This window comes from Porites lutea, chromosome 2, assembly GCF_958299795.1.
Source record: "Porites lutea chromosome 2, jaPorLute2.1, whole genome shotgun sequence".
In the NCBI taxonomy this organism is placed as follows: domain Eukaryota; kingdom Metazoa; phylum Cnidaria; class Anthozoa; order Scleractinia; family Poritidae; genus Porites; species Porites lutea.
In genome coordinates, this window is record NC_133202.1 from 46548748 (window position 1) to 46573577 (window position 24830).

Below are 24830 nucleotides of genomic sequence, written 5' to 3' on the forward strand. Positions count from 1 at the left end.
ACACTTACTCTTTGTTTTGTGTCTAATGTTTAAGTCTTTGCAGATTTCATCCAGCCTCAGGGTTTGGTCGTTTCTTAAAATTTGAGCTTTAACTTTCACAGGAGAAAAGCGAATCCGTCGACAAGTATTTAGTCTCCAAAAAACACAGTGAAAAACAGGCAAAAATTTGTCTCGCCCACAGTAGAGATTGTAATTCAAAAATAAAATATAAATTTAAAAAAGAGGGAGCCTCAAGAAAGTGCAAAAAGAGGCCTTAACTGAGCAGAGATCAAGAAGCCCGACTCTTTAATAAACTGCTGTATTGGCTTGACAGGGTTGTCTTCCGCTTCCATTTCTTATTGGACCCGGCCTTGTTGAACAGTCATTATGAAAAAGATTTTACCCTTCTCTCCCCTTTTTATGATAACTAAACCGGAAAAGTTATTTTTATCCCTGTCATGCGGATTTGTTGCCAACAATAGGCAAAATACCGAGGGCTATGATTGAATATATCCCGTTCTGTCCAAGGCTGAGTGGCTCTTCTTCTGTGTGGACTTGCCTTTTCCTAGCTCCCTTTGGCAATGGCTTACATTTAAGATGGCACTTTTGAAAGCAAAGCTTCCTAAAGAGTCTTCTCTGTCCAGGATACTGTCTTACCAGGAGCCAGTTTAAAACCGATCGGACAAACCGATCCACTTTACTGACCATACGAATCCTGGATACGCCGAAACACAGCCACAAGTTTGACTCCACTGTTCCTTGTTACCTTTTGTCCCTCCTCAGTGCTCTCGTACAATTTTTCTACCACTGGATCCTGTGCCTTAAAGAAAAAAGTGCAATTGAATCAATAAAGACTCTCTGGGTTTTAATGAAATTTGAAGTAGGCAGCTGGTTTGAGTGGGGTAACCAATTGTATCAACAGGGTTGGCATAAATCTTTCTCAATATTCTTCAATAAATAGTAGCAAACTAGGCAAAGCAGTGGACACTTTCTGCTGGCTGTCACTGCTTATTGATAGAACTCAACACTACTGCTATGATCTACTTAAATGTAAACTCAAATGTGGGTCCATCTCTGACTACTACGCATGCCTCTCCCTCCCCCACTTGCTTCTCCCACTCGCTTATTATTAATGTTTCAGACAGAGAGAGAGAGAGACAAGAAGGAGACCAGTGGATGAGTTAGGGACCCTCATATCAAGATGTTCTTGGGAAGAAATCACTTGCCTTAAAAGACCGCCTACTTTTGGATGTTCGGTCATTCAAGAGACAGACTGCATATAATTAGGAAGTTCTTTAGTCTTGTGCCATCATCAAACAAGCAGTCACATTATTTAGCAAGTCGGAGGCAAAGGGAAAATTGCTTTAAGACTCCAGGGACCAATTTGATGTTTGGACGCTTTAAAATGACCATATGCACTAATTGGCTGACAAACAACTATTGCCACTAAAGATATGTCGCGGGAGAGTCTCTATCGTGCAAAACATCTCTAGTGATGAGGAGTTGTTCATAGGCCAATTATTGCTTAGCCGGGGTTTAATGTTAATCCACTTTCCCTTCTTTTCATCAAAGGCATTTTCCCAGTCAATCTCAACTTGTCATTTTTAGAATATCGACATGTCAAATTAAACGCAAATATATTTTACGTGAATTTCTATGTAAGAGCTCTGATTTGAATTCAAAGTTTGCACTGGTCCTGGGTTATCATCATCCCTTTTAGAACCACCTGTCCCAATTTTGAGAAAGCCGTGAATGATAAATTCTAATGATGTTAAGATAGCCAGGGAGGCTAGATACAAAAGGCATTTTTTACCAGCTCATCTTCTTTGACTTCTTCAAATAATGGATGTTCTGTGAAGTGCTTTTTCATCCAATCACACAAGTCAGGTACATCAGTTATTGTGTACACAAGACCCTAAAACACAGAAACAACAAGGCACGGTTCTTTACTGTCAATAACAACAACTACTACTTACAACTTCAACATCTTCCAGTTATAAAAGGACAATGCTTTATAGGGGTAATTAGCTTCTGAGTTAGTTGAGACGGCCACAATAAAAGAGAAAAAAAATTATGTTACAGAAAAAAGCAATGAATAGAAGAATACAAAACCAGATGCACTCTAGTTTGTATCTATTTAGTAATTTCGTTAATTACTCATTGAAAAGCCTGATTTATAGATGAGTGACAAGGCAGACACATAATTGACATTGGTGGTTGTCATAAAACTACAATGCATTTATAGTGGTCAACAGTTTTAAAAGAATTAAAATATATATATAATAGAAAAAGATCATGATAAAAAGAGAGTAATTAAAGTACATTCTGTCTATTCTGAGGACCAACAAATGGCAATCAACTTCAGCCTTTTACTATGAGAATCCCTGACATTATGGAGAGTCAATTGTAGTTAAACAAGTGAGATTTTGAAAATAAAAAAAGTCAAAAAGTGAGAATCCCCTTTGAATAGATAGGTGCCATACCACTACAGCTGCAATGTAAATGCAATGTGCACTCTTAGCCATATTGTATTTTTTTTCTTCAGAAAATAAGAACCTAAATAGCCTAAACTTGGGCTAATTAACTATCATTTATATAAGAACCTGTTAAGGTAAACTTGGAAAAATCCAGGTTCTCAGTTGCAGGGTTTTATTGTATGGCAACAGAACATTATATTGACAACATTTATTATGAGTAAAGAGGTAGAATGAAACAGTGATTCCACACTTGTACAATATTTTGTTGATATATATTCCATGTAAGCACCTATATATAGTATTGATGATGTAAAACCGTATTTTCTTAGCCAAAATTGTCTATGTAATCAAATGAAATTGGTGTAAATTGACAATTTTCGAAAAGTTCAGAAAGGCTTGAATTAGACCTCCTGTTCAATATTGTAATTATTTCTTAAGTACTATCAAATATTGTAACCTTAAACAAATCAAATAAATAAATAAACAAATAATAAATAAAAAGATTACTGCTGTTTTACTTACCCCAACTGCCAAAACATATGCATATTCAGCCAGCAAGGTGGGACTAAAAAGAAAGTATCATTATTGGCTCAATTCCCTGAATACAACAGAATAAAATAATAAAGTGCTAACATTATTTTGTGGAAAATGACAATCTCATGTGAAATGACAAAAAAAAAAAAGATTAAATGGAATTTTCACCTGATTATTCTCCACTTGTGCTTCTTTTGTTTAAAATGTGGATCAGGAAACAAGAAAAACATCTTTTTAAGCTGCAAAAATGAAATAAGTATTGTTGCATATTAGATTACAAGAAAAGGAATGGCCACCTCTCTTCATGCATGTCCCCAACTGCCAAAATAACCTCATGAAAACGGCCAGTTTTTTTCAGCGACTGATGAAAACGTCAAGAATTGACACGAACTGGCATGTTTATGATCAATCGCAGCAATCATTGTGTCCCCCATTAGCTTACAGCTAAAAACATAGACACTTAAATAAAGTTTTTCATTCATAATTCATCCATTCATATTTTGATTTTGCTTCATTTATACAGCTGCAGTAAGCAAATTAATTGTCTACCATACTTATAGCGAATGTTGCAAACATTGCTTGTTTTGTCACGTTAACATTTTGATTCAAGACATAATTCAAGTTTTTGTGCATTTTATCTCTATACATTATATATGATTGGCTTAACATGATTATGGTACACAGTAAGCATGAACTAGGCACAAAAAATGGCAGTTGTGGAGAGGTTCGCCTGTAATTTTGTTACTTCCATTATCATCGGCCTAAACAATACAATGATGTAATGCTGTTTGACTGTGATCATTCTGATCTGTCATCATCATCATCACCATCATCTTCATCATCATCACCAACAAACACTGCCATTAACTGTTCTTGATTTTTGGAGGCTTTCACTCTACAGCAAAAAGTGTGTAAACTGGAGGTTTTGTGACCCACCTGTCCCTTGTGAAAGTAGTTTGGAAGATACTTCATTGCATTTGTTCTGATAACATGAATGTTCTGATATTTGCCTGGGTGAGCTTTCCTTAAAGCTGTCACTCTGTCACTCACATAGTCACTGACCTAGACTTGAAAAAGCAGAAACATTATATTTTACCTAACACTACAACTAGGTTAGTGGGGTAGGGGTATCCTCTACCAACGGGAGAAGTAAGGCAATTCCTTCCCTCCGCTAGCCTATGGGTCACCTGTGAGCATGGTGTAGTACCCAGTCAGCCCCCCGATCACGGTTACGTGAAGTCATGGCAGCGGGTGATGGATGTTGTTGAGGAGGCACCTGATGTCATAATCCATAGTGTTGGCTCCCATAACTGGCACCAGGCATAGGATCCTTCTACCTTGGACACTGGTTGGGGCAAGCTATCTTGAAAGACTAGGGACCCTACTTTCTGAAACAACTAATCCCAACAATCTGAGACTGATAACAACGGAAACAAAAGTCATTTCCCCTGTGCGGTCAAAGACGCGACGTCCATCAGGATAAGCAGTAGATGATGATGATGAACACTACGACAATTTTTATTATTGTTGTAATTGAATATTATATCTATGAGTAGGATTCATAATCATCATCATTTATTAGCGTTGATTGATAAAATGAATTTTACAGAATACAGCATGTTGTTAGGCAAGGAGACTTCAAGAAACCACCAGGCTTAGAGGAGAGGCCACCTCTGATAAGAAATAAGGGCTGTGAAGGAGAGCGACTAGACTAATTCAGTAACTATTTAATGACAAACTCTAGCACTTTGTTTCAGAGAACAGATTATCTCATTTCAGACCTTGAGTCTTATTTCCATTCCAACCATCAAAGTTTCTGGAAACATTGGTGACAGATCAACTAAAAACAAGAAAAGGACAAAAAAGACAAATTAACCAACAGGTAGGCAAGTATTGGGATTATGTTGTTATCATTTATTGCACTAATACAGCTAACAGAGAGTGAAAACATGCCACTTAGCATTATTTATTGTCCCACCTAGCAAGCCACCATAACCACAGCCAATGTCTGCAAACTCTACTTTTGAGCACCTTGAATGTGTGATTTCATCTGTTTCAACCTTCTCAGGAAAGAAAGCGGGAAACAAACTATGCCAATCCATGGCATCTGGTGAAACAGGGCTAGAAACAGCAAAAGAGGAAATAATGTTGTTAATTTTAATCAACCTCAAACAATCATTTCAAAACTTCAACATCCTTCACCAGACAACCACCAAGCATGTCATTCGTCATTATCCATGTTTTTTAGAATCTGATCCGTGAGTCTGATCAAGGCTTTTTCAGCTGAGTGTCCTGACCTAAAGGCTGATTGCATTGTTTAATAAATCATCTTGTCTTGTCTTGCCTTGGTATTTTCCTAATGCTTAGAACAGTAACAGTAAACTTATCTAATCTGGACTAAATGTGTCAAATATGATGCTACACTGTGATATATAAGTTAACACAAAGGAATGCTATAGATAAAGGACACCCAGCCACATTGGCGGCAAATTTTACAGTATTATTTCCAGCATGTGATTAATCTAACTAGTACACATACAAGAGGGTAAAATTAGCCTGATTTAACTCGCAAGTGTTTATAGAGTTTGAGTAAAAAATGTAGGAATAAGAGAAAAATGGGGTTGTGCAGAAACATCATTACTTTTCTAACATTTCAGCCTAGGGACGTTCCTTTTTGTATCCACAGGCCCCTAAGGATGAGGGGTTTTCGAATAGGGGGTGGGGGGGGGGGGGGGAGTTCAGATTTTTTCTTCCAAAAAGCCCACAAAATTTTGACCCTTCAGACAAATTTTTCAAAGGAGCACACAGAGAACGAACCCTTTGAATTTCCTTTTTCATAGAACGTCGACATAAATCGGAGGGTTCGGATTCTGGTCATCTTCCGGGGGGCAGGGGTGCGAATAAAAAATGGAATGTCCCCTACATGCACCACTCATGGCTTTTAGCAGGTTCTGGAAGAGTATTCTCGGGATCCGGGAAGAATACTGCAGGATTCGGGAAAAATCAAACTTTTTTGACGAGGTACGGGATTTGAACCTTACTCGGGCAGTGGGATTCCCCAAACTCTTGGCATGGGATCCTGACCCTGTTTTAGTGGTTGATGGCAGGTTTTTTACCTCCTTACGGAGATAAACCGAAAATGTTTTAGCAAAAACTAGCATATAAATCATGTTAATCAAAGGCTACTCACTATTCAAGTGTGTGATCCGCCATGGGGTTGGCATGCGCTCTTTGGCGGTAGTACTTCTTTTGCGGAAGAGCCGCCATCTTGAAAAGCCTTTACTCCTCCCACCGTCCCTTGCGGGCATAAAGAGTCCAGAAACCTTTGCAACCACCAGCGTTCTTTTCAATCCAATATGGCGACGCTAGGCGACGAGGATAAAAGCAGTTCCGCTTCAAGCGAAGAGAGTCGATCGTCTAGTTGGTATCTAGTTCAGGTAAATCCATTTTAACAATGATATTAAGTTCTATATTCAATAAGACGGAAAGGGAGTTTTTAAAAGACTTGCGTCATGGCCAAAATCATGAGCAAAGTTATCAAAATAAAAGACGTCACAAGAGGCAGAAAAATTCAAAAGCTTAATTTGCTTGCCATACCAAGCAGTTCATGGCAGAAAACTATTGATTTTTGGTAATATCTTATTCGTATTTAATTTTTTTAGTTTCTCTTGAGTTTCTTTTGCAGTGATACTCCCATGTGCCGTATTTGGGATTAGCTTTGAAATTGTAAAGTAAATAAGTCATTAGCTTTAAAATTCAATAATATAAACCTTAATAAAAAATGAATCATTGATTAAGTACTTATAAATTGGAAAATAATTATTAAAGCTTCTTGGTATTAAATGAAGATATGTCACACTGTACCAAGTTCACCCTCGGAGACCCAGGGGCAGTCAGTTGGGTTGGGAGAAAAGGTGCGATGAAAGTTTTCATGCTCGGGCGGAAGAGACCCTGGGTACTGACTCCTGCTAGACCATTTCCAAATGGTCAAGCGAATGCTGGCTCCTGATTGGGCACAAAAAATGCTTTATATTATTGTGCCCAATTGGCACAAACAGCATTCCTGGAGTTTTTTACATGCATTCGTACACAACTGCCACACTTGTCTGGTTCATTCACCGAGGTTGTGTGTGCAAGGGAAACTTTCATTTTTTACTTTACTGACCAGAAATGAAGGAAATACTGATGACTCATTTGCAAAAAGCCAAAATTTTATATTTAAAGCATATTCCCGTTGAACTTTGCTAACGACATTAGCCAAATGATGAGAGGGCAAAACGACCAGCTACTGAAAAACTTGTGATCCTTTGTTAAAACAGTGTTATGGAGATGCCTTACTACTACACAATTAACTAGAGGGGGAAATAATATTTTTATTATCTCACTCTTCATTCTCATTAAGAGACCATGTGTTCCATAAGTAGGTCGAGTATAATTGTCTGAGTGAATGTAGTCCTGAATAGGACTGTTGTTGACAGTGACTGACGTTTTGCCAACCTGTGCAGTAGTCATCTTCAGAGTCAAAGTGAGTTGTATCACGTCATTTGATGGTATTGAACTCCTGGTTATTGATCTGATTGGTCAAGTAAGGTGCGACCAAGTGTTGATAGCATTTCAGTAATCATTTCCTGCTCTGTGAATTATAGTTACAGTAGATGAAAGTAATATTCTCCTGTGAATCCAGCTCAGCTGTTTACATCACGGTGATATTTCTTTTTTGCAAACAGAGACAACTAAGGACAGATAAAATGTAATATAAAATGCAATTTGGTTATTATTTTAATCTCACAGGACACCTCCTCTGCTGTTATTGATATTGCAAACACTGATGATCTGCAGTCAGAACCTGGAAATGTTGAAAGGTTAGTTCTGTTGTGTTTGGGAAAAGTAGAAATTGATGAAATAGACTGCTCTAAGAAATTTTTTTTTAAAGTTTTTCCCACAAGGGTCAATCTTACGTGTAGCTGGACTCAGATCAACGTTTTTGTGTTTTCAGTACTTTTTGAAAAGAGTAACAGTTACTGAAAAAGATAACAGCAATTTTTATGTGTGGACTCAAACCAGGAATCTTTTCTTTTGAAATTGATACTTTGGCCACCACCCTTTGTAATGATTTATCAAAGCATCTTTTAGTGAAGACAACAAGCTACTCTGTGGCCTATTCCTAAAGCCCTTGTCCTTCCCAAGAAAGGGTACAAAAGTCATGTATATTTCTAGTGTATAATGTTAAGAATTCAAAGTGATTTTCCTCATAACAAGTTCAACAGAAAAAAAAAAAAAAAAAAAAAGTTCAACAGGATTTGTACGAGCCACCCCCAATAATGTTCATTGAAGAGCCTCTTATCGGAGTTTTTTGGGCTAAGTTAGGATTTTGTTCAAGTGCAAAATTGACCTAGATTTTATTATTCTACTTGTTGTTGAGTGTTTTTAGAAAACCCTTTTTTTGAATGGCTTTTTTTCAATTGGCAGCCCTGGAGGAAGTCCTAGTCGACAGGGAGTATCTGAGACAGAATTTATGGAGAGAATCAGAGAGAGGATGGCGCAAGAAGTTGGAGGATATGTAAGCAGATGAAATACTTGTGTTTCATACATGTTTGTTTTAGAAGTGTTGTTTAGAGATGTTAAAATCTAGTTTTATATGTTCTAACCTAGTAAATTGAGGTACTCTACAGTGTACATATACTCCTTTTACCTTAGAAAGTTTCAATGAGGTGAAAGAATTTCAGGTCAAGGGGCCTTCATTGTTTTGTTTGGTATAAATTCAGTGTTTTTTGTTTTGTTATTATTCAAAATCATATTGATTTTAACTACTAGCGAAAAATGAGTATTGGACATGCCAAGATTTTGTGAGAAAGAAGGAGCTAACTCAAGTGTATAGAGGTGTGGTTTATTGTACATTGTACACATGATTTTACAGAAGGATATAAATGTATTAATCCTTAGTGTTAACGGTCACCCTTGATTTTTAATTTGTAGGTTTGGCAGGCTGGTAAGCAGTCAGCCAAAAGAGCATTTGATCTGTATGCTAACATTGATATACTCAGGCCATACTTTGATGTTGAGCCTGTACAGGTCCGTGACAGGTATGTTGTGTTATCCTGTGTGTTAAATTAACCAATACTGTCATACATAGAGGATATTACATGGCCATGCGGAGATATGAAATTTCTCTTCTCGTGTTCAAAAATATTTTACCACTCGATCAAAGAGAAATTTTGTATCTCCAAGCGACCTTGTAATGTTCTATTTATTATATAAACACCAATGAAATACCAAACCATTTCACTTTAATAGCTTTTTGATGTGAAAGGGGCTATTTATTTTGTAGCCATAGCAAGGGTGACCTTTTCACATGTGAAGATAACATATTATTTTCATGTGTGACGATATCATGTTTTTGCGCAGAAGCTCACCCGGTATTTCATTGGTGTTTATATAATATATTTTGTATCTTTTCATCATTAAACTCTTGTGAACATGACTGCCCATAATAGTGGGGTGTATCAAAAAAATTCGTTAATGAACATTTGCATTAGAGAGATAATATTATATTTACCTTTGGAGTGACTGTAGTACCAATCCAAGTACAAGGAATATTTATTCTGAGAAAATGAACTTACACATAGCAGCGAGATTGTAAAGTTGACTTTAGAAGGAAGAATTTTGATTTGTGAGCATCAGAATAAGCTTGTTGTGGACAGTCCAATAAATTGATTTAGTTTTTGTCCCAATTTTATAATTGTTGCTTTGTGTCTATCATACAGAGAGTTAATTGTTCAGAACAATAAAATTGTGATGTTGGATCAAAGAGTGCATCAATGAGAACCTGTCAGTGAGAGTTTGTTTCATTCAAATGTCTGGAATTCATCTTATATCTAAATCTGAAAAAGCATATTTGAGTCAACTTGGCTTACATGTATTTTATGACCAAGCAAGAAAAATACTTGCACATGCTATTCTTGTATTGGTGCTTCAATTTCATAAATAAATAATATTTTGCATTTGTTTTCGTATTTGTTTGCTCAGGTGAGGTGAAACCTCTTTTTATTGACATCCATAAAATCAAAGTTAAAAAATTAAGTTATTAGTCTCATATTGACATTATTTTCCAACCTCTCAGTATGCATTTTAAACTTTATTTCCAGGTTGCTCTATTCACTGATCCCCAAAATGCCAACTACAGCATCACCTCAGGTAACATAATTATTGTGTGTGATCATGTATTCCTGCCTTGATGTGGGATCTTCTGTCCAAAGTTTCTGAAATGGTGTGATTTGTTCAACCGGGCCTTTGCCTATCTTCTTTGTGGCAGGTCTTTTCTGGCATTTATAAATACATTCATTTAGTAGGGACATAATAAATACCGACTCCTTTCCAGTAATTAGTAATGTTTAGTAAGTAAGTAAGTAATAAAATTTTAAAGTACCAGTAGTCTGTTAACATTTTCATAAGTATGTTATTTATTACTTGCTTTGTACAGACTGTAGTTGGTGAACTGTATGGCCCTTTGATGTTGGTGTTTACGCTTATTGCCATTTTGCTGTTCGGTATGAAAACCTCTGGACACACAGTGGTGAGAAAATTTTTCCAGTGCTTAAATTATGCTTAGAGTTTTACATACATACATGCATAATCTTCATTTTAATTCGAATTTTAGAGTAGCTTCACTTTATAGCTAATATCTTTGAGTCAAAACTGTCAAAAATTTCTTGTATTATGTATATGAAAAATTCTTTAGTCATCATTTGATGTCACATTATTCTGAAAACATTCATTCATTCACTTTTTTAATCAGACTGGCTTTTCCAGAATTATCCAGAATGTTTTCCTGTTCCCGTTTCAATTGAATGCATTTTCAGTGTTCTGAAGTGCAGTGATTTCACACTTTAAGCCCCAATATTGGCATACAAATTACTCAGACTGTTCTCCATACATTTCCTTAAAGAATTAGTTGAGAGAATTTGATAGCAGATCAAAGAATTTTCCCTGAGATGATCCTTTTATCAATTCTCTTTACCTTTATTGTTGTTGGTCACTCTTAGGACTTACATGTATAGGCTGGGTTACTACTTTGGGAGCTGAGACCTCCCCTAGTGGGGTGTCAGTGGGCAAAGAAAGTCTTGTCTGATAGCGCGGGGCTTAGCGGATTTTGCTATTGGGCTAGTGATTTTTGTTCTTAACTTGCCTGATGGGCAAGTGCTGTTTTGGGGGGAAATTCAAATTACAGAAGGATTGTAATCAATCCTGCTAATCAAAGGAGGTTTTGGGGCTAGTTGAAATGACTTGTGGGCTAGTATACACTGTGTGCTAGCTACAGCTTGCCCGAATGGCAGGCTGTAAAACTGACTTTCTTTGGACCGTGGGTGTGGTGTTGATTATGAGTCAAATGCCTTAAGAGTTTGGCACCTCTTTATGTGAAAAATTTAAGAAAAGAAGTCAGATACATATTTGTTCCACCAGTAACCATACAGATTTAAACTTTCCTAGTGTTTTACTACATGCGCTCAAAGAACATTTTCTTACAGAGCAACTAAGATATGGAACTCCTTAGATAAATCAGTGAAAAACATCATAAATTTTAAAACTTTTAAGAGATCACTGAGGGAGTGTTTGTTGTTACAGAAATAAATATTTGTTTTTAATTAATTTTAAGTTTTTATTGCTATCTCAATTTTTCTTTCCTTTTTGATGAAAATAAAATTATGTGCATTAACTTAGAAAAGCGTGGGTATGTTAATAAGTTTGTATGCGTGTATTAGTGACAGTTTTTCTTTTTCTTTTGTTCTTTGATTACAGCAAGAGGGAACACTGATGGGAACTGCTTTTGGTGTTTGTTTTGGATACTGGATTGGTGGCTCTGCATTATTTTACTCGGTGTCATTTATGTGTAACACTCACCTCACTTTTCTTCAGATTTTGTCCTTGTCAGTAAGTATGAGCAAAGCTATAAAGATTCAGTCTATTTGTCTCTTTGTGTGCTTGTGTGCCCAAAATCCTCCCTTCCCCTTCCACATTATTTATTGCCTGTCAGGCAGGGTATTTGTCTATTTGTGTACTTTTTTTTGTCAGATTTTTTAAACATGGATATTTTCATTGCAAGCACAGCTAAAACTTTTTCGACAGACTTTGATTTTGGGAGTTTGAAAATTCCTATTGAGACAATATTCAGATTATTTTATGCAGTCTAACCTCCATTTATGACCACTTCATGAGTGACCACTGCTAATAAATGCAAACCAACTTTTTGGTTTTATGGTTTGAAGATTGGCCAATTTGCCTTTGACCTCTGGTAAGTAACTGCCTGATGGGTGCTCAGATCTCCTTGTTTGCTGTATGTGCTTCACTACTGGTACTTGGAGCACTCAACAAACTTTCAGTGACACAATAGTACTTTGTGTACCGTCAGTGCTTTAGAGAGAGAAACACGCTGTGGTTTGACTCTCATGCATTCAGCATTGTCCAACATTGCTTTCATTTTTTATCTGTTCATCAGGGTTATGCATTATTTGGAAATGTTGTTTGTCTGTTTTTAACAACTGTTGGCTATCACCATTCACATTCGTTCTTCTATGCTCTGTGGTTGGTATTTGGTGGATTATCAGCTGCTAAATTGGTAAGCCACAATAAAATAGTAAAAGTAGACATTTTGAACCCCGGCGTCTTATAATCTTCTTAGAGGGCTGTCAGTGACAATGACTGACCTTTTTAACAAATTATGTGCGAGGAAGTCATAGCAGTAAAAGTTGAAGTGAATAGTGAAACGTATTAATGGTGTAAGTCTTAACTTGTTGGCATGTCTGTAAAGTAGCTATTTAGTTAAGCAAATTTGACCACGTTAAGTAAAGGCTATTGTATTGTATTGATTGCTGTTGTGGGTCAGTCATTAAACAAGACAACTTGGATTAATATTTAATCCTAATGATTATTATAATCCAGTAATAGATTATTATAATCCAGTAATAGATTATTATAATCCATTACTGAGGTTTGAGCTGTGCCTTGATCAATTAGGATTACTATTAATCTTATGTAGGATTAATATTAATCAGATTAATATTAATCCTAATATTAGATCCAGTAATAGATTATTATAATCCATAACTGAGCTTTGAGCCGTACCTTAAACGATTAGGATTAATATTAATCTGATAAATATAATCCCACATAGCTCAAATTTGTACAAGTCTCTCAATAAAGAAAATATTCTATTCTAACCACGACGAATTTGCTACTTGTGCTAGTAGTTTGTGAACAAAACTCTTAATTACATTCAGTCAATAACCGCACTCCTTATTATAGGTTATTATATTTTAGTACCAGAAGTCAGCAGTTGTCTAGGCTCTGCTGGTAATACAGTTGCAACTCAATTTTTTGCAGGGCCATCAAGAGTTTTAACGTAGAATAGAATAAAAATCTTAAGTAATAAAGGAGTATGTATGCCCCTTTGGAGGATCTGTTTGTTTGTTAATTTGCTTGTTTATGTTTGGCGTGTAGGCTTTCGTATAAGGAATATTTGCCATATGTTCTTCCTGAAAAGAGATGTAGATTATGTTGCAAACTGTAGAATTAACTGAATTGATAATTAAATGACACCATTAATTTAATTCTGAATTTTGCTCTATTCAGTTTACATGTATTACAGCGCATTACTTTCCTGTACAACAACATCATCGACAGATTTTACAATGTTCATGCTTCTGATCTTCTCACTTCAAAGTCACTGAAAGCGTTTTCTACTCGCTCGGCATCCCTTTCATTAACGTTAAACACCACGCGTGCTATGTGAGCTCTTGCTGGTCGACCGGAATCTCCCCTACTCCACTTTGCATCTTCAACCACTAAGCTAGGAATAAATGCAAAGCTACGAACATGATGCCCCACCATAATTAATTGTTAAAACAGCTGAAATATTTTTTTCGTGAACTTAACATCACATACAATATACTTACCATGTCAGTTCCCAGATAATATTTTCATCCACGAAGGGTGCCAAGAGACGGGAGAAATTCATGTTCATAGTCGCCATCGTGATATGCCGGCTCCGAAACTCGAAACAGTTAGTGTCTTTGGGATTGTTGCGATTCCTACGCAGCTGGTAGTTATTCCCTTTCTTAAGTTCCCCTTTCTTGTAAAAACACATGCCCACCACACGGACTCGCTGGCCCAGAGGTGCTTGTTCCTTTTCATTTACTTCTAGGCTCAACATCGCTACCAGCTCTAACATATGCAAGTGATCCTGTGACTGATGTGATCAGTGTTATGTCCCATCAGTCCCTTGTTCAGCGTGTAATGTCTGCAGTTTGTCTGTCATAGCTCTGATCTGGATTATAATAGAGATTAATATTAATGTGGATGATTATTATTAATAATAATCTAATCCTTCCAATTTTTGCCATGCCTTAATCTATTACTGGATTATAATAATCTATTGCTGGATTATAATAATCTATTATTGGATTATTATAATCTATTACCGGATTATAATAACCATATTATAATCTATTATTATTATAATCCACGGATTAACATTAATCCGAGTTGTCCTGATTAAAGTTGCTGTGTTATTGGCCACGGGCCTCTTATGCAGATTTTCTTTGATGAAGTGCTAAGAACATCTGCATAAAGCGTAACTCAGTAAGCTAATAGTTCCAAAAAAGGTAGCGTGTAGGTCCATCTTAGCCTGCTTGGCAGATGAAAGGAAGGGCAAAGTAATACGTGTGAGAGGCGAGTACCCCTGAATTCCCCCTTTTGCCTTCCCTTTCAAATGCCTACCTTTCTGTCTTGTAAAACATGCTTCAAGGTGTTTTTGGTTATGCCTTGCAGGTGACTGTTTTTATGAGCCGAACGTTTAATCGCCGTCAGGGCCTGATAGCTGGTGGTGTTGTGGCAGCTGTGCATTTGCTGTTTTTGTTGTACTTGCATTTTGCTTATCACAGTGTTTATGAAGGTAAGTAAGCGCTTAGTCTATTGCTTAGCCACTCACAGCCAACGACCACAGAATCTTGTCCTAATCACCAGCTCTTCCACCCCTCAATAGAAGTACAGCGGGCAAAGGCCATTTTAGATTGGAACTTCTAACCAGGGCAGATAAAGATGGGCGATGAAACGAGCACTCCACTCTTCAATTGATGTGTGATGCGGAGTAGGACTGGCACGAGTGCTCTTTTCGTGCTTCCGGTGCGCTCGAAGGCTAGCAGAATTTTTCTTTTTGCAAACCGAAAATTCTATTTTCTTTCGGTAATTTCAGCCTACAGTGTAAAACAGATAAATTCGTTTCATAAGAATATTGATAAACAGTTTCATATGTTTATGATGCGCTCGTTTCATCGCCCAACCTTTATCCGCCCTGCTTCTAACACTGTTGTCTTTTTAGTGAAGATCATTAGTCCGACCCTATGTTTCCTGCAGTTCATAAAGCTACCTTTCCTCTTGATTAAATCCACTTTCAGAGCATGTTGACTTGATATTGTCACGGCAGTCAAGAGAAGCATTGACCACTTCCCTGCAGAATTTTGTGCCCTCAGCTGCTAGCGCTGACAAAGTGACAACACACCTGGCTAGAGTCAAAAGAAGCATGAATGGAAGTAAGTGTGATGAGTAACATGTCACAAAAAAACCAGCACCGTACAAATACAGGCACCTCTCTTTGCTCCTCAACGCTGGGGACGCCTCGAGAGACGTGCTAGCGGTGGGGAGCGGCTCGAGGCGGCTGTAATCATAGGCTACTAAAATGAACCCCTGCAATAATTTTCTCGGTCACAGCTGAAAACTATGCATTCATATCCCGCTGAGTCATGTCTTGTAACCAGGGGTCAGTTTGATAAAACTTTTACATATGTAATTTACAAGTGTATCATATAATTGTCCATCGTGGTTTGTTTGTGTATGATCGGGTTCGTTCATCGTTGGCACGGAATAGTCACTTTGCTGTAGAAAGAGTACGTGTTAGTTAGCAGGAATGTATGATAATGAATTTGTAGCTTTGGCAATGCTGTAGATTTCTGTAGTCACCTATATTAGTACCGATGCACAGTCTTCAGGTTTATATTCCTCTTGTCCAAGTCTGGTAAAAAGTTCCTACCCCAAAGACCAAGGCCCTTTCACTATCAAGGGACATGATCACCGCGATGACCTTACCCCTTTTGCCGGGAAAATGGAATGTTCAGGATGTGATGCCAGCGGTGTTGCATTTTAACTGATCGTGATTCTAGATAATGGGCGCTTTCCATTCAACCAAAACTTTTGAAAATTGGGGAACAGGGGCAAATGGTACAGAAATTTCCCGGAAAAGTTCCCCTAAATTCCGGAAACTGCTGGGTTTCGCAAATGCGAACCATTCAACCGAAAATTCTAGAAATTCCGGGATGAAAGTTGAATAGAAGAAAACTTTTGGGAAAAAATTTTCGACAATTATGGTATACCTCGTCGTTCAATTCGCTACTGGAAGTAGCCGAATATTCAAAGCGAATGTTTTGGTTGAATGAAAAGCGCCCAATATATATTTTGTCAGTGGAAATACGAATTAAAGGAGATATGTCACTCTATTTGCTATCTTTTTAAAAGCTCCTAAATGTGTCTTTGCATCAATGTGTTGCTACGAATGGTAAGGATGGACATGGATTGAAACTTGAAAGAAAAATCCCAAGTTTTTATCCTGCACCGGCAGAAATTAACCAAAATTATTATTATTACTCTCTGATGAAATTAGTTTGATATCTCCTTGACAACTCTACAGGAGCATTTTGTGTATGAGGAAAGGTACTAATTGATGACTTGAACACAGAATTGGCGGATCATTATACGTTTTTGGGAAAATTCCCACCTACCCCTTCCCTAAGCCAACATGATGTAAGTGTTAATAGAGAGTTTTAGATCCGAGTTTACCGTGAACCTCTAACCGCTGGAGGTCACGTGACAAGTCTTTCGCGTCACGTTTGAGGTTTACGACGTGCGTTTTCAACGTGGGGAGGTAGGTTTTCACGTATGTCATTTACCTGAAAGCTCTTAGCGTATAATTCTTGTTTTATCCCACGCAATGATACAAAAATCTTGTGGAGCAAGTCTTTATCCATTAACAGAGGCACAAATTCGGGCGAAATGCTAAATCTGATAAATCCTATTGGATCTTGAAAACATAAATTTGCAAGAAGAACTAATGTAAGAATTTACAGCTCTTTGCTGCTAGGTAACCCAGTCTTACAGTATATTTCTTATATTTTCACTGATTGATATTTCTTCTATTTCTAAATGGAAAAATATGCAGAATCCACTTCTTTAATCCATCGCCAACCTAAATCGAATTATGTTTGATCGTCGAACCGCAAACGAGTAACCGCAAACCGCGGTTAGAGGTTCGCGGTAAACTCGGATCTAAAACTCTCTAATGGTGGCTTAGGGGAGGGGTAGGTGGGCAAGCAATATCCCCGTGACATAGCCCCCGGTGTGGCGATGATTAATACTGAGCAAGATAATGGTTGAAAAGTGCTCTTTTAAACAATTTTTAGTTGTCTTTTTCCCTTTTAATTCAGGTTTTCTTTTTCCTGTCCTTCTTTTCAGCTTTAACTGGAATTCCAGCTGTGGCGATGTAAATGAACCAAGCAGCTAACACGACCATACTCACTATGGTGACTTAGGTCTCTACTTCGAGGCGTTTCTCGGACTTGCCTCATGAACGGTTCTTGAATCATTACGTTGTAAACATGACTGAGGTTTTAGGGTCAGTTATAAAATGTCTATTAAGAAAGCGACTGCCTAGTTCAAGGGCGTAGCCAACCATTTTTTTTCTTTCAAGCTCGAATTGTAGAAAGCGCATAAAATAAACTCCTTTTTCTGTAGAAGCCCGGCGCGTCCACTTGGCTACCTAGGTACTTAATATTTCAAACGTGGTGGCCAATTCCATAAGTTAGTCCCCAGAATTAAAGAAAAGACAAAAAACAAAAGAAAAGAAAAAGAAAAGAGAATCAAGGAAGGAAAAAACGGATGATGATTTGAGAGCGGACCCTCCAAAATTACGAGTTTTTAACCTATATGATTCTAGCAGGTAATCAAAGTTAGTCTATAAACAAAGGAGATCCCTTCATAGATATATGTTGCAGTTAATTTTTTTATCTCAGGTAATTTTTGTTTTTCTTTTGTTTCAACTTCATTAGCAGACATTACTATGCTCAAAAACAAAAGAAAAAGAAAAATTACCTGAATTCTATGGTTCAAATTTCATTACTGATGTGATGCGTTGTACGCTCTGTTAGGCAATAAACTAGACTTAGATGTACAACCTTTAAAGCGAAGGAGAAAAGATTAATGAAAGTATTGACTGACGGCCAATTTGCCGATCTCCATCTCCGTTTTTTCGACCAGCTTTCCATATATTCAATCCTTTTTCATAGATCTACACAGGTCTCGTCCTGTATGGTATTTGCAATTACCTTGTTCGAATAAATGGAAGGGGGTATATTTTTTCTTATTTTCTATTTCTGCCCAAAGTAGTTCTGAAACTTGTTTAACTCTAGAAAACAAGTTCAGCGTTAGTAATAAAGGGAGTCACGTAGAAGTTGTCTTTTCACTTCCTCGAACTTTTGATTCCTTCAGTTTGGTGTAAAGGGAATAGATTAACTCGATCCTGTTGGTATTATAATTTCTTTGTTGGGAGCCTTGAGAAAAAATGTATCTTTATTTAGGAGGTGTGACAAAAATAGAAACTATGGTTTATTTCTAACGTGTACAGTAAAATCATTAACTAAAGGATATTTATTAAAATTGCCGAGGAAAACATAAAGTGTCTTCATTTCACTATTAAAACTTCCTCAAAATGAACTAGAATAGCCTTGACAGTTGTCCAATTAAGAGATTGTCCTGACCCAATCTGGTTTACATGTAGGTGGTTTAGAGAGTCGGCGTTGAATTTGGAGTTCAGGTCTCGTTTCAAAAAGTCCCGATAGCCTTTCCAAGAAGTGACCACGACAAAAAAACTCTGCCAATCGCCAGTTAGGAAAACAGTTTACCCTTCACTTGATTACATTTGTAAAGCTAGAGAAGTACATCATTAGACATCTTACTTCGAACAGAGTTTTCATACGAAGCTTCAATCAAACATCAAGCACATCTTTATAGAAAGCTTCATCTATATGTCAAGCATATCTTTCTTACGAAGAAAGCCTGCCTGCCGGCATCCTAATGAAATGTAATCTGCATTAGCTTTCTTTTAGTGTCGTTACTATTGTTTTCCTCGCTGAAATCGGTGAAATATTGCGAATGGCTTCCAATCGATCAGTTCTGTAGTAATTTGTTCTTTTTAACTTGTCCCTCTAAGCTTGTATTGTAATCATGTCATGTCATGTCGATCAGTATCACTCTTTAAAATACAAGAAGCCCTTATCATGACTCTTAATTTCCTGGTCACACAAGTTTTTTTTTGTTTTTTTGTTTTGGGCCTGGTCACACTAGTAGAAAAACGTAAACTTGCAAAATTATCATTACAGCGCTTCGTGACAAACACGAGGGTAAAGTAGTTTGGGTGAATCCCGCATGAACCAGGCCTCAATAGACCCATTTGTTTAGGTAATAGCATGATTTGTAGCGATATTTGGCATGAATACCACGAGTGACATGTCGAAATTGTTATACGTAATTTCACGAGCCGTTAGGCGAGTGAAATTTGAGACAATTTGAAATATCACGAGTGGTATTTATGCCAAATATCACTACAATTTTCCAGCCCCCTCCCGAAGGTCCTGAAGTTGTAGACGACAAACAACGACCCTTGAAAAACTTGCAACTCTCCTCCAACCAGTCCTAGAAGAGAGAGCTAGAATTTTAAACGTATGCAAACCTTTTGACTCCCGGCGAAACCTCTATCCTGGACCCGTCAGGTTTGTGCCTTTTACTAGGGGAGGGATGGATGTGGCAAAATACAGGATATTGTGAGGACTGTGGAGGGGGTTAATTTTGTTCTCCTTTGCTTCAGCGATTGAAAGTCGACTCAATGGCAAAGTCTTGCTCTTGTTTCAGCTTTTCCTTTGTACCTTTGCTTTTTTTAAGTATTCTACTCGTTTCTTCGGTAAGCAGTCGTGTCTTAAGCCAAACGAAAGAGAAGTTTTTGTCCACAAATTCATCAGAGGGAAATGAAAGCGGAAAAGCTTGCTCCAATGGCTGCACGTTGACTGTCAACGCAAGCGAAGCAGTTAAGTTCACTAATTTGATAGTTAAGCAGAAAGCCCTAGCTATCTTCATCTTTGTCACAGTTGGGAACACCACAGGCCTAGCTCGGAAGAATTTACAAAACTATAAAAACGGTGATAAAACTAACATCACCACCTCTCAAGTTCAAGTTATTCAGAAATGGGCCTGGTTACGAAATCAACGAGGGAAGTTCCTGGCAACCCTGCCGTATGATTTTGACATCCTTTCACTTACAACTTTGAAGAAAGACGCATATAGTGTAGGTATCGATATAACTGCGACTCCCTCGAGCTGCTATACAAACTTGACCGAGGATTGTTTGCATGGTCTGATTGCTAAAACCATTGTTGAAGCGTTGACTGGAAAACGTGGAGATGTCTGCGTCAGGACAGTGGAAACCGAAGGTCAAGAAAAAGAGGGATACCTTTGCTGTGAACGTAGGAACAATTCTGTGTTTAGTTGTGACTTGTTATTTGAAAACAATCGTTGGGTTGAAATTGCTGTCAGATTTCTTTGGGCTTCGTCAATTGGATTTGGAATATTTGCACCACTGTTATTCAAGTATTTACCGAAAGAGTTCAAAAAGGGCCCAAGAGTTAAGGCAAGAGCAGTGTTTACCAGACTTGAATCAGAAATCTCTGAAGCTGATACATCATCATTAGATGTCGTGACGACAACTCGCCCGCGCCAGGTGCTTCTTGCATTGGATGGCGGAATGATGGACATTCTTAGGACTCAAACAGAGTCAATCTTTATTTCAAGATTATGTCGCTGCCTTTTTGTTATCTCATTAAGCTGTCTTCCACTTCTTCAAGGTTTTATATATGCTTATTTGAAAAAATCAGAGGTAGGCATATCCACTGGAAAATTGCTGGGTGTTGGAGATGCATTCATCACCTTGATTGAAACAAATGGACAGTTTGCATTAAGTGTGTCCTACTGCTTTTGCATTGGGCTTGTGTGTATTGCATTTTCCATCCCTAGAACTCTATCAGAATTTGCAAGACGGATTTCAGGGAGGAGGGATGAGCGTACATTCCTTGGGTTTAGGAAACCAGATGAAATTGTCAGCTCTTCAGACCAACGAGGGTTTCAACTCTGTTATGAAAACATGGTGTTTCATCTAAACTGTCTCCTCAAGTTCCAGTTTTGGAAGTTTGTATTTTTTGTCATCACCTACCCTTTGCAGAAATTGTTTGGGGTGGACTGGCTTGACGATGATGCTAACTTTCACAATGAAGCTTTAGAAAGTGAAGACAGACCAGGCATCTGCTCAAAGATTTGCAGAGGAATGTTTTTGCTCTTATTGTTTCCTATGTGGGCCATAACTCTATCCACAGCATTTATTCTGTATATTTTTCCTGTAACCTATGTTGCCTTCCGCATTTGGAAAATGTTATTCCGAGTTGAAATTGAATCACAGTGTTGCCAAAAAATTCCTTCATTTGTCAAGATAACATCATTCCCAATTTTGTACATCTTGTTTATTATTTTTTGCATATGTGTGGAAGTTTCTTATTTCATGCTTGTTGTAACCTTCACAATCAACATCATGTTCCTGGGAAGTGTTGCTGGTTTTACAATCATGGGCCTGTTATTTTACATTGACGTGTACCTACCATACATTGTCTTAGGAGCATGGGTCCTTATGTACACTTTGAGAGGAGTGAATAAGTATTATGCACAGTTTACCAGACTGAAGGCCATTGTTTTTGAAGAGTGCGAAAAGTTTGACAATGATACCAAAGCAGAGGCCAACATTCGAGAAACTTTCAGTGGGCCCAGTTTACCAGAAAGGCGATTGCCATCAACGTCTTCCCTTCCAAGGTCAAAGTCAATCAATTTTCTTGTGACTATAGATGACTATGGTGTACCAAGTATTCCGCTAGACATATTTCTTGCATCATCCCGCCAGCTTATGCCTTTCAAGCGCATCATGTTAGCAAAGCTGTTAAAGATCATTGCACTTGGAAGCTACCTTGTGGTGATATTTTTATTTGTAAGATCTCTGATTGAATTTCAAGCAGCAAGCAGTGTAGTCCAAGGATTAGCCCTCTTGCTTCTGGGTGGGTTGCCGCTACTGGCTTTCCAAAGTCAAGTTCAGGTGTCTGAGGCTGAAGAAATTAGATCAAGGTTTTATGTTAAGGAATACATTAAACAGTACACCAAGAGAGCTTTGTGAGCTGGATGCAACTTCAGTTTACCAATTAGATGTAATGTCAGCTGTCTTTACCTGTGATAATAGTGATCTTGTAGCCTTGAATTAACGGGACACAGTCAGCTGATGCACGTACGCATTAAATACCATTTCTCAGCTGATTTGCATGTCACAAGACGCGCGTGAAACAGATAGTGAGAAGCGTGTCCGGAAAACTCAAAACAAACCTTGTAGCGTTTAACTAGGATAACTGAATATAGACCCTAAGCCACATGAGAGCACAAATTTTTTATATACCATTGAGGATTCACTGATCGATTTGTCAAGGAAAAGCCAAACATCGACGAATACTTCTGAATTTGATCAGCAGTAGATGATTAATTTTGATTTCGGATTGAGGTAAACTCTTTTCAAACCTGCAAAACTAGTGTCCAGGTCAGCGCGATCCCATAGCTGACTGTGTCCCTTTAAATTCAGACTAATTGTTTGGTAGTCATTGTAATATATTATGATTAACAGTGGCGAAAAACGTAAATGGTTGTTAAATTTTGAGAGGTCACATGGTATGGAAGAAGGCAGTAAAGTGTTAACTTTCCTGGCTTAGTTTTAAAATAATAATATATACTTTCTTACTGTAAAGGGAGATTTTATTGATGCAACAGTAGCAGTAGCAAACCTGATTGCCTAATATTTAAAGAGTACATGGAAAGCAAAAAACAACAATGTACAAAAAAAAAAGTGCAGATTACTCAAAAGACATGAACTAAGAGTTATCTGTGGTATACAGAAAACAAACTCTCTGTTTGAAATGCCTGTGTCATCGATAATATCAGTCTATGGATATCTCAATTTTGTATTGGTATGGTATTCTTTCAATGGCATCAATTATTATTAAATAGAAAGAATAGTCTTTTTCAAACTCTTCCAGAGCCTCAAGACCAGATTGTAGAAATGACCAACTCACTAGTAAAGAGTACACTGTGCCAAAAGCGCAGAGCATAAAATTTTCACATGTTAACAAAAGTGAGTCCAGTTAATAAGTACCAGGAGTATTATTTTCTAAATTTGATACATTTTTGGTATTTTTGAATTAGCATACATTCTCATATTCTCAAATGATTGTTTAATTAGTATTGGTTTAGATAACTTAAGTCCTTCAATTTGACATGAAAGGCCCACGTTTATCTTGTATGCTTTGTGAAAGCTCATATATTTTATTTTTTGAGAAGCTTCCATTGCTCAACATTCAGTGATCTGATTGGTCAGTGTGTTATAAAGACTGCTTCTTGGTGTGTGATTCTTCTTGGTATTTTCCTCATTTCTCTCAAAAAATCCTGCGTTTGTCCAGTGAATAGTGCTGAACTAATATTTTCTTACTGTGTGGAAATTCTTCGGAGGAGGGGGGTCTTGAAGGCCAAAATTTACTTTTTAAAAGGCAAGTGTGCATCTAAAATGATATTAATTTTTATGGGGTGAGTGAAATAAATGACAAGTAATACCGTCAACATGGAACAAGGGGGGTGGGGGGGGGGTTGATAAAACCCCTCCCCTGTTTTTGATATGTTGCAGTATTATGAAAAGATTTTCCTTTCAGTGGAAAGGCTTTCATTTTCTCGTCAAAATGAGGTATATATGGGTGATGGCGTTGCTGGGTGCTTGTGATGTCACCAAACATGGTTGCCATCTTGGCTGCGATCTTGGATTTTACCCAATTGGTAATTTTTTGTGCTTGACATGTAAAATGACACGTAAGTTAGTACTTTGCTTCATTTTATCTACAGACTTTGTTTTTATTGTTAAAAAAGGTTGAAAACATACATTAATTTTCACTGAAAAATGGCTGAATCACCCACTTCTTATGACATCATATCTCGTAACCATTGTAACTGTTCACCACCAAACTTATCTCAAAATGCGTGCGAAGGATAAGCGAACAGTTACTGAAAATGTCAGGTGGTCATGTTTGATCGTCTAGGAAAAATCTCAGAAAAACCTTAGAGGGAGGTGGCATCCACCCCCTTGTGTGTCCGAGGCTTGAGCCAAAGAAGACCTTTATTGGGGGAGTATATCTATTTTCTGGAACATAGTTTAACTGTGCCTTTACCAAATTATTTGTTAAAAATGAATTACTTTATAGCAGAAAATGGCATTTAGTGGCAATTAATGAGTAATGAGTTTTCCAGGGTGTAATTAAGAAGCATTTATTTTTGATATTTTTGTAATAATTTAGTCATTAAATGAGCTATTAGATAATATAAAGGATCAAAGTTAAGCATTTCATAGTTTATGACATTCTTAATAGACATTAATAGAGAAATATTTTGAATTGATAATTAGTTATGGTAATTTGACTGAATGGAGAACAATTGGGTCTGTTATCATATGAGTGATTAAAATAGTCAGACGATCGTGTTGCAGGAGTCTGATTGTTTAGTCACCAATATGATTACAGGCCGAATTGGGCACGAAGTTCTGTTACTGATTAATCGTAACTATAACAAAAT

General features: G+C 37.3%; 3 protein-coding genes across 3 annotated transcripts; 2 read left to right on the forward strand and 1 right to left on the reverse strand.

Moving 5' to 3' along the window:
- Window positions 1-4: 4 nt before the first annotated feature.
- LOC140928822 (tRNA (guanine-N(7)-)-methyltransferase-like) lies at window positions 5-6330 on the reverse strand. The gene is made up of 8 exons (XM_073378607.1): window positions 6181-6330; window positions 4969-5111; window positions 4772-4830; window positions 3927-4052; window positions 3159-3229; window positions 2979-3021; window positions 1793-1894; window positions 5-799 (listed from the first exon to the last, which is right to left on the reverse strand). Exons 1-8 carry the CDS (start codon window positions 6255-6257, stop codon window positions 677-679), a joined length of 744 nt encoding a protein of 247 aa, XP_073234708.1. The 5' UTR covers window positions 6258-6330; the 3' UTR covers window positions 5-676.
- On the forward strand, window positions 6308-18765 carry LOC140928821 (protein YIPF3-like). The gene is made up of 11 exons (XM_073378606.1): window positions 6308-6427; window positions 7782-7852; window positions 8460-8550; window positions 8967-9073; window positions 10136-10184; window positions 10471-10563; window positions 11787-11918; window positions 12484-12603; window positions 14814-14937; window positions 15440-15574; window positions 17547-18765. The coding sequence occupies exons 1-11, from the start codon at window positions 6347-6349 to the stop codon at window positions 17576-17578; spliced, it is 1035 nt and encodes a 344-aa protein (XP_073234707.1). The 5' UTR covers window positions 6308-6346; the 3' UTR covers window positions 17579-18765.
- Window positions 18766-19930: 1165 nt separating this feature from the next.
- LOC140928824 (uncharacterized) lies at window positions 19931-22457 on the forward strand. Its single transcript, XM_073378609.1, has one exon. It carries the CDS (start codon window positions 19972-19974, stop codon window positions 22348-22350), a length of 2379 nt encoding a protein of 792 aa, XP_073234710.1. The 5' UTR covers window positions 19931-19971; the 3' UTR covers window positions 22351-22457.
- Window positions 22458-24830: the final 2373 nt, after the last annotated feature.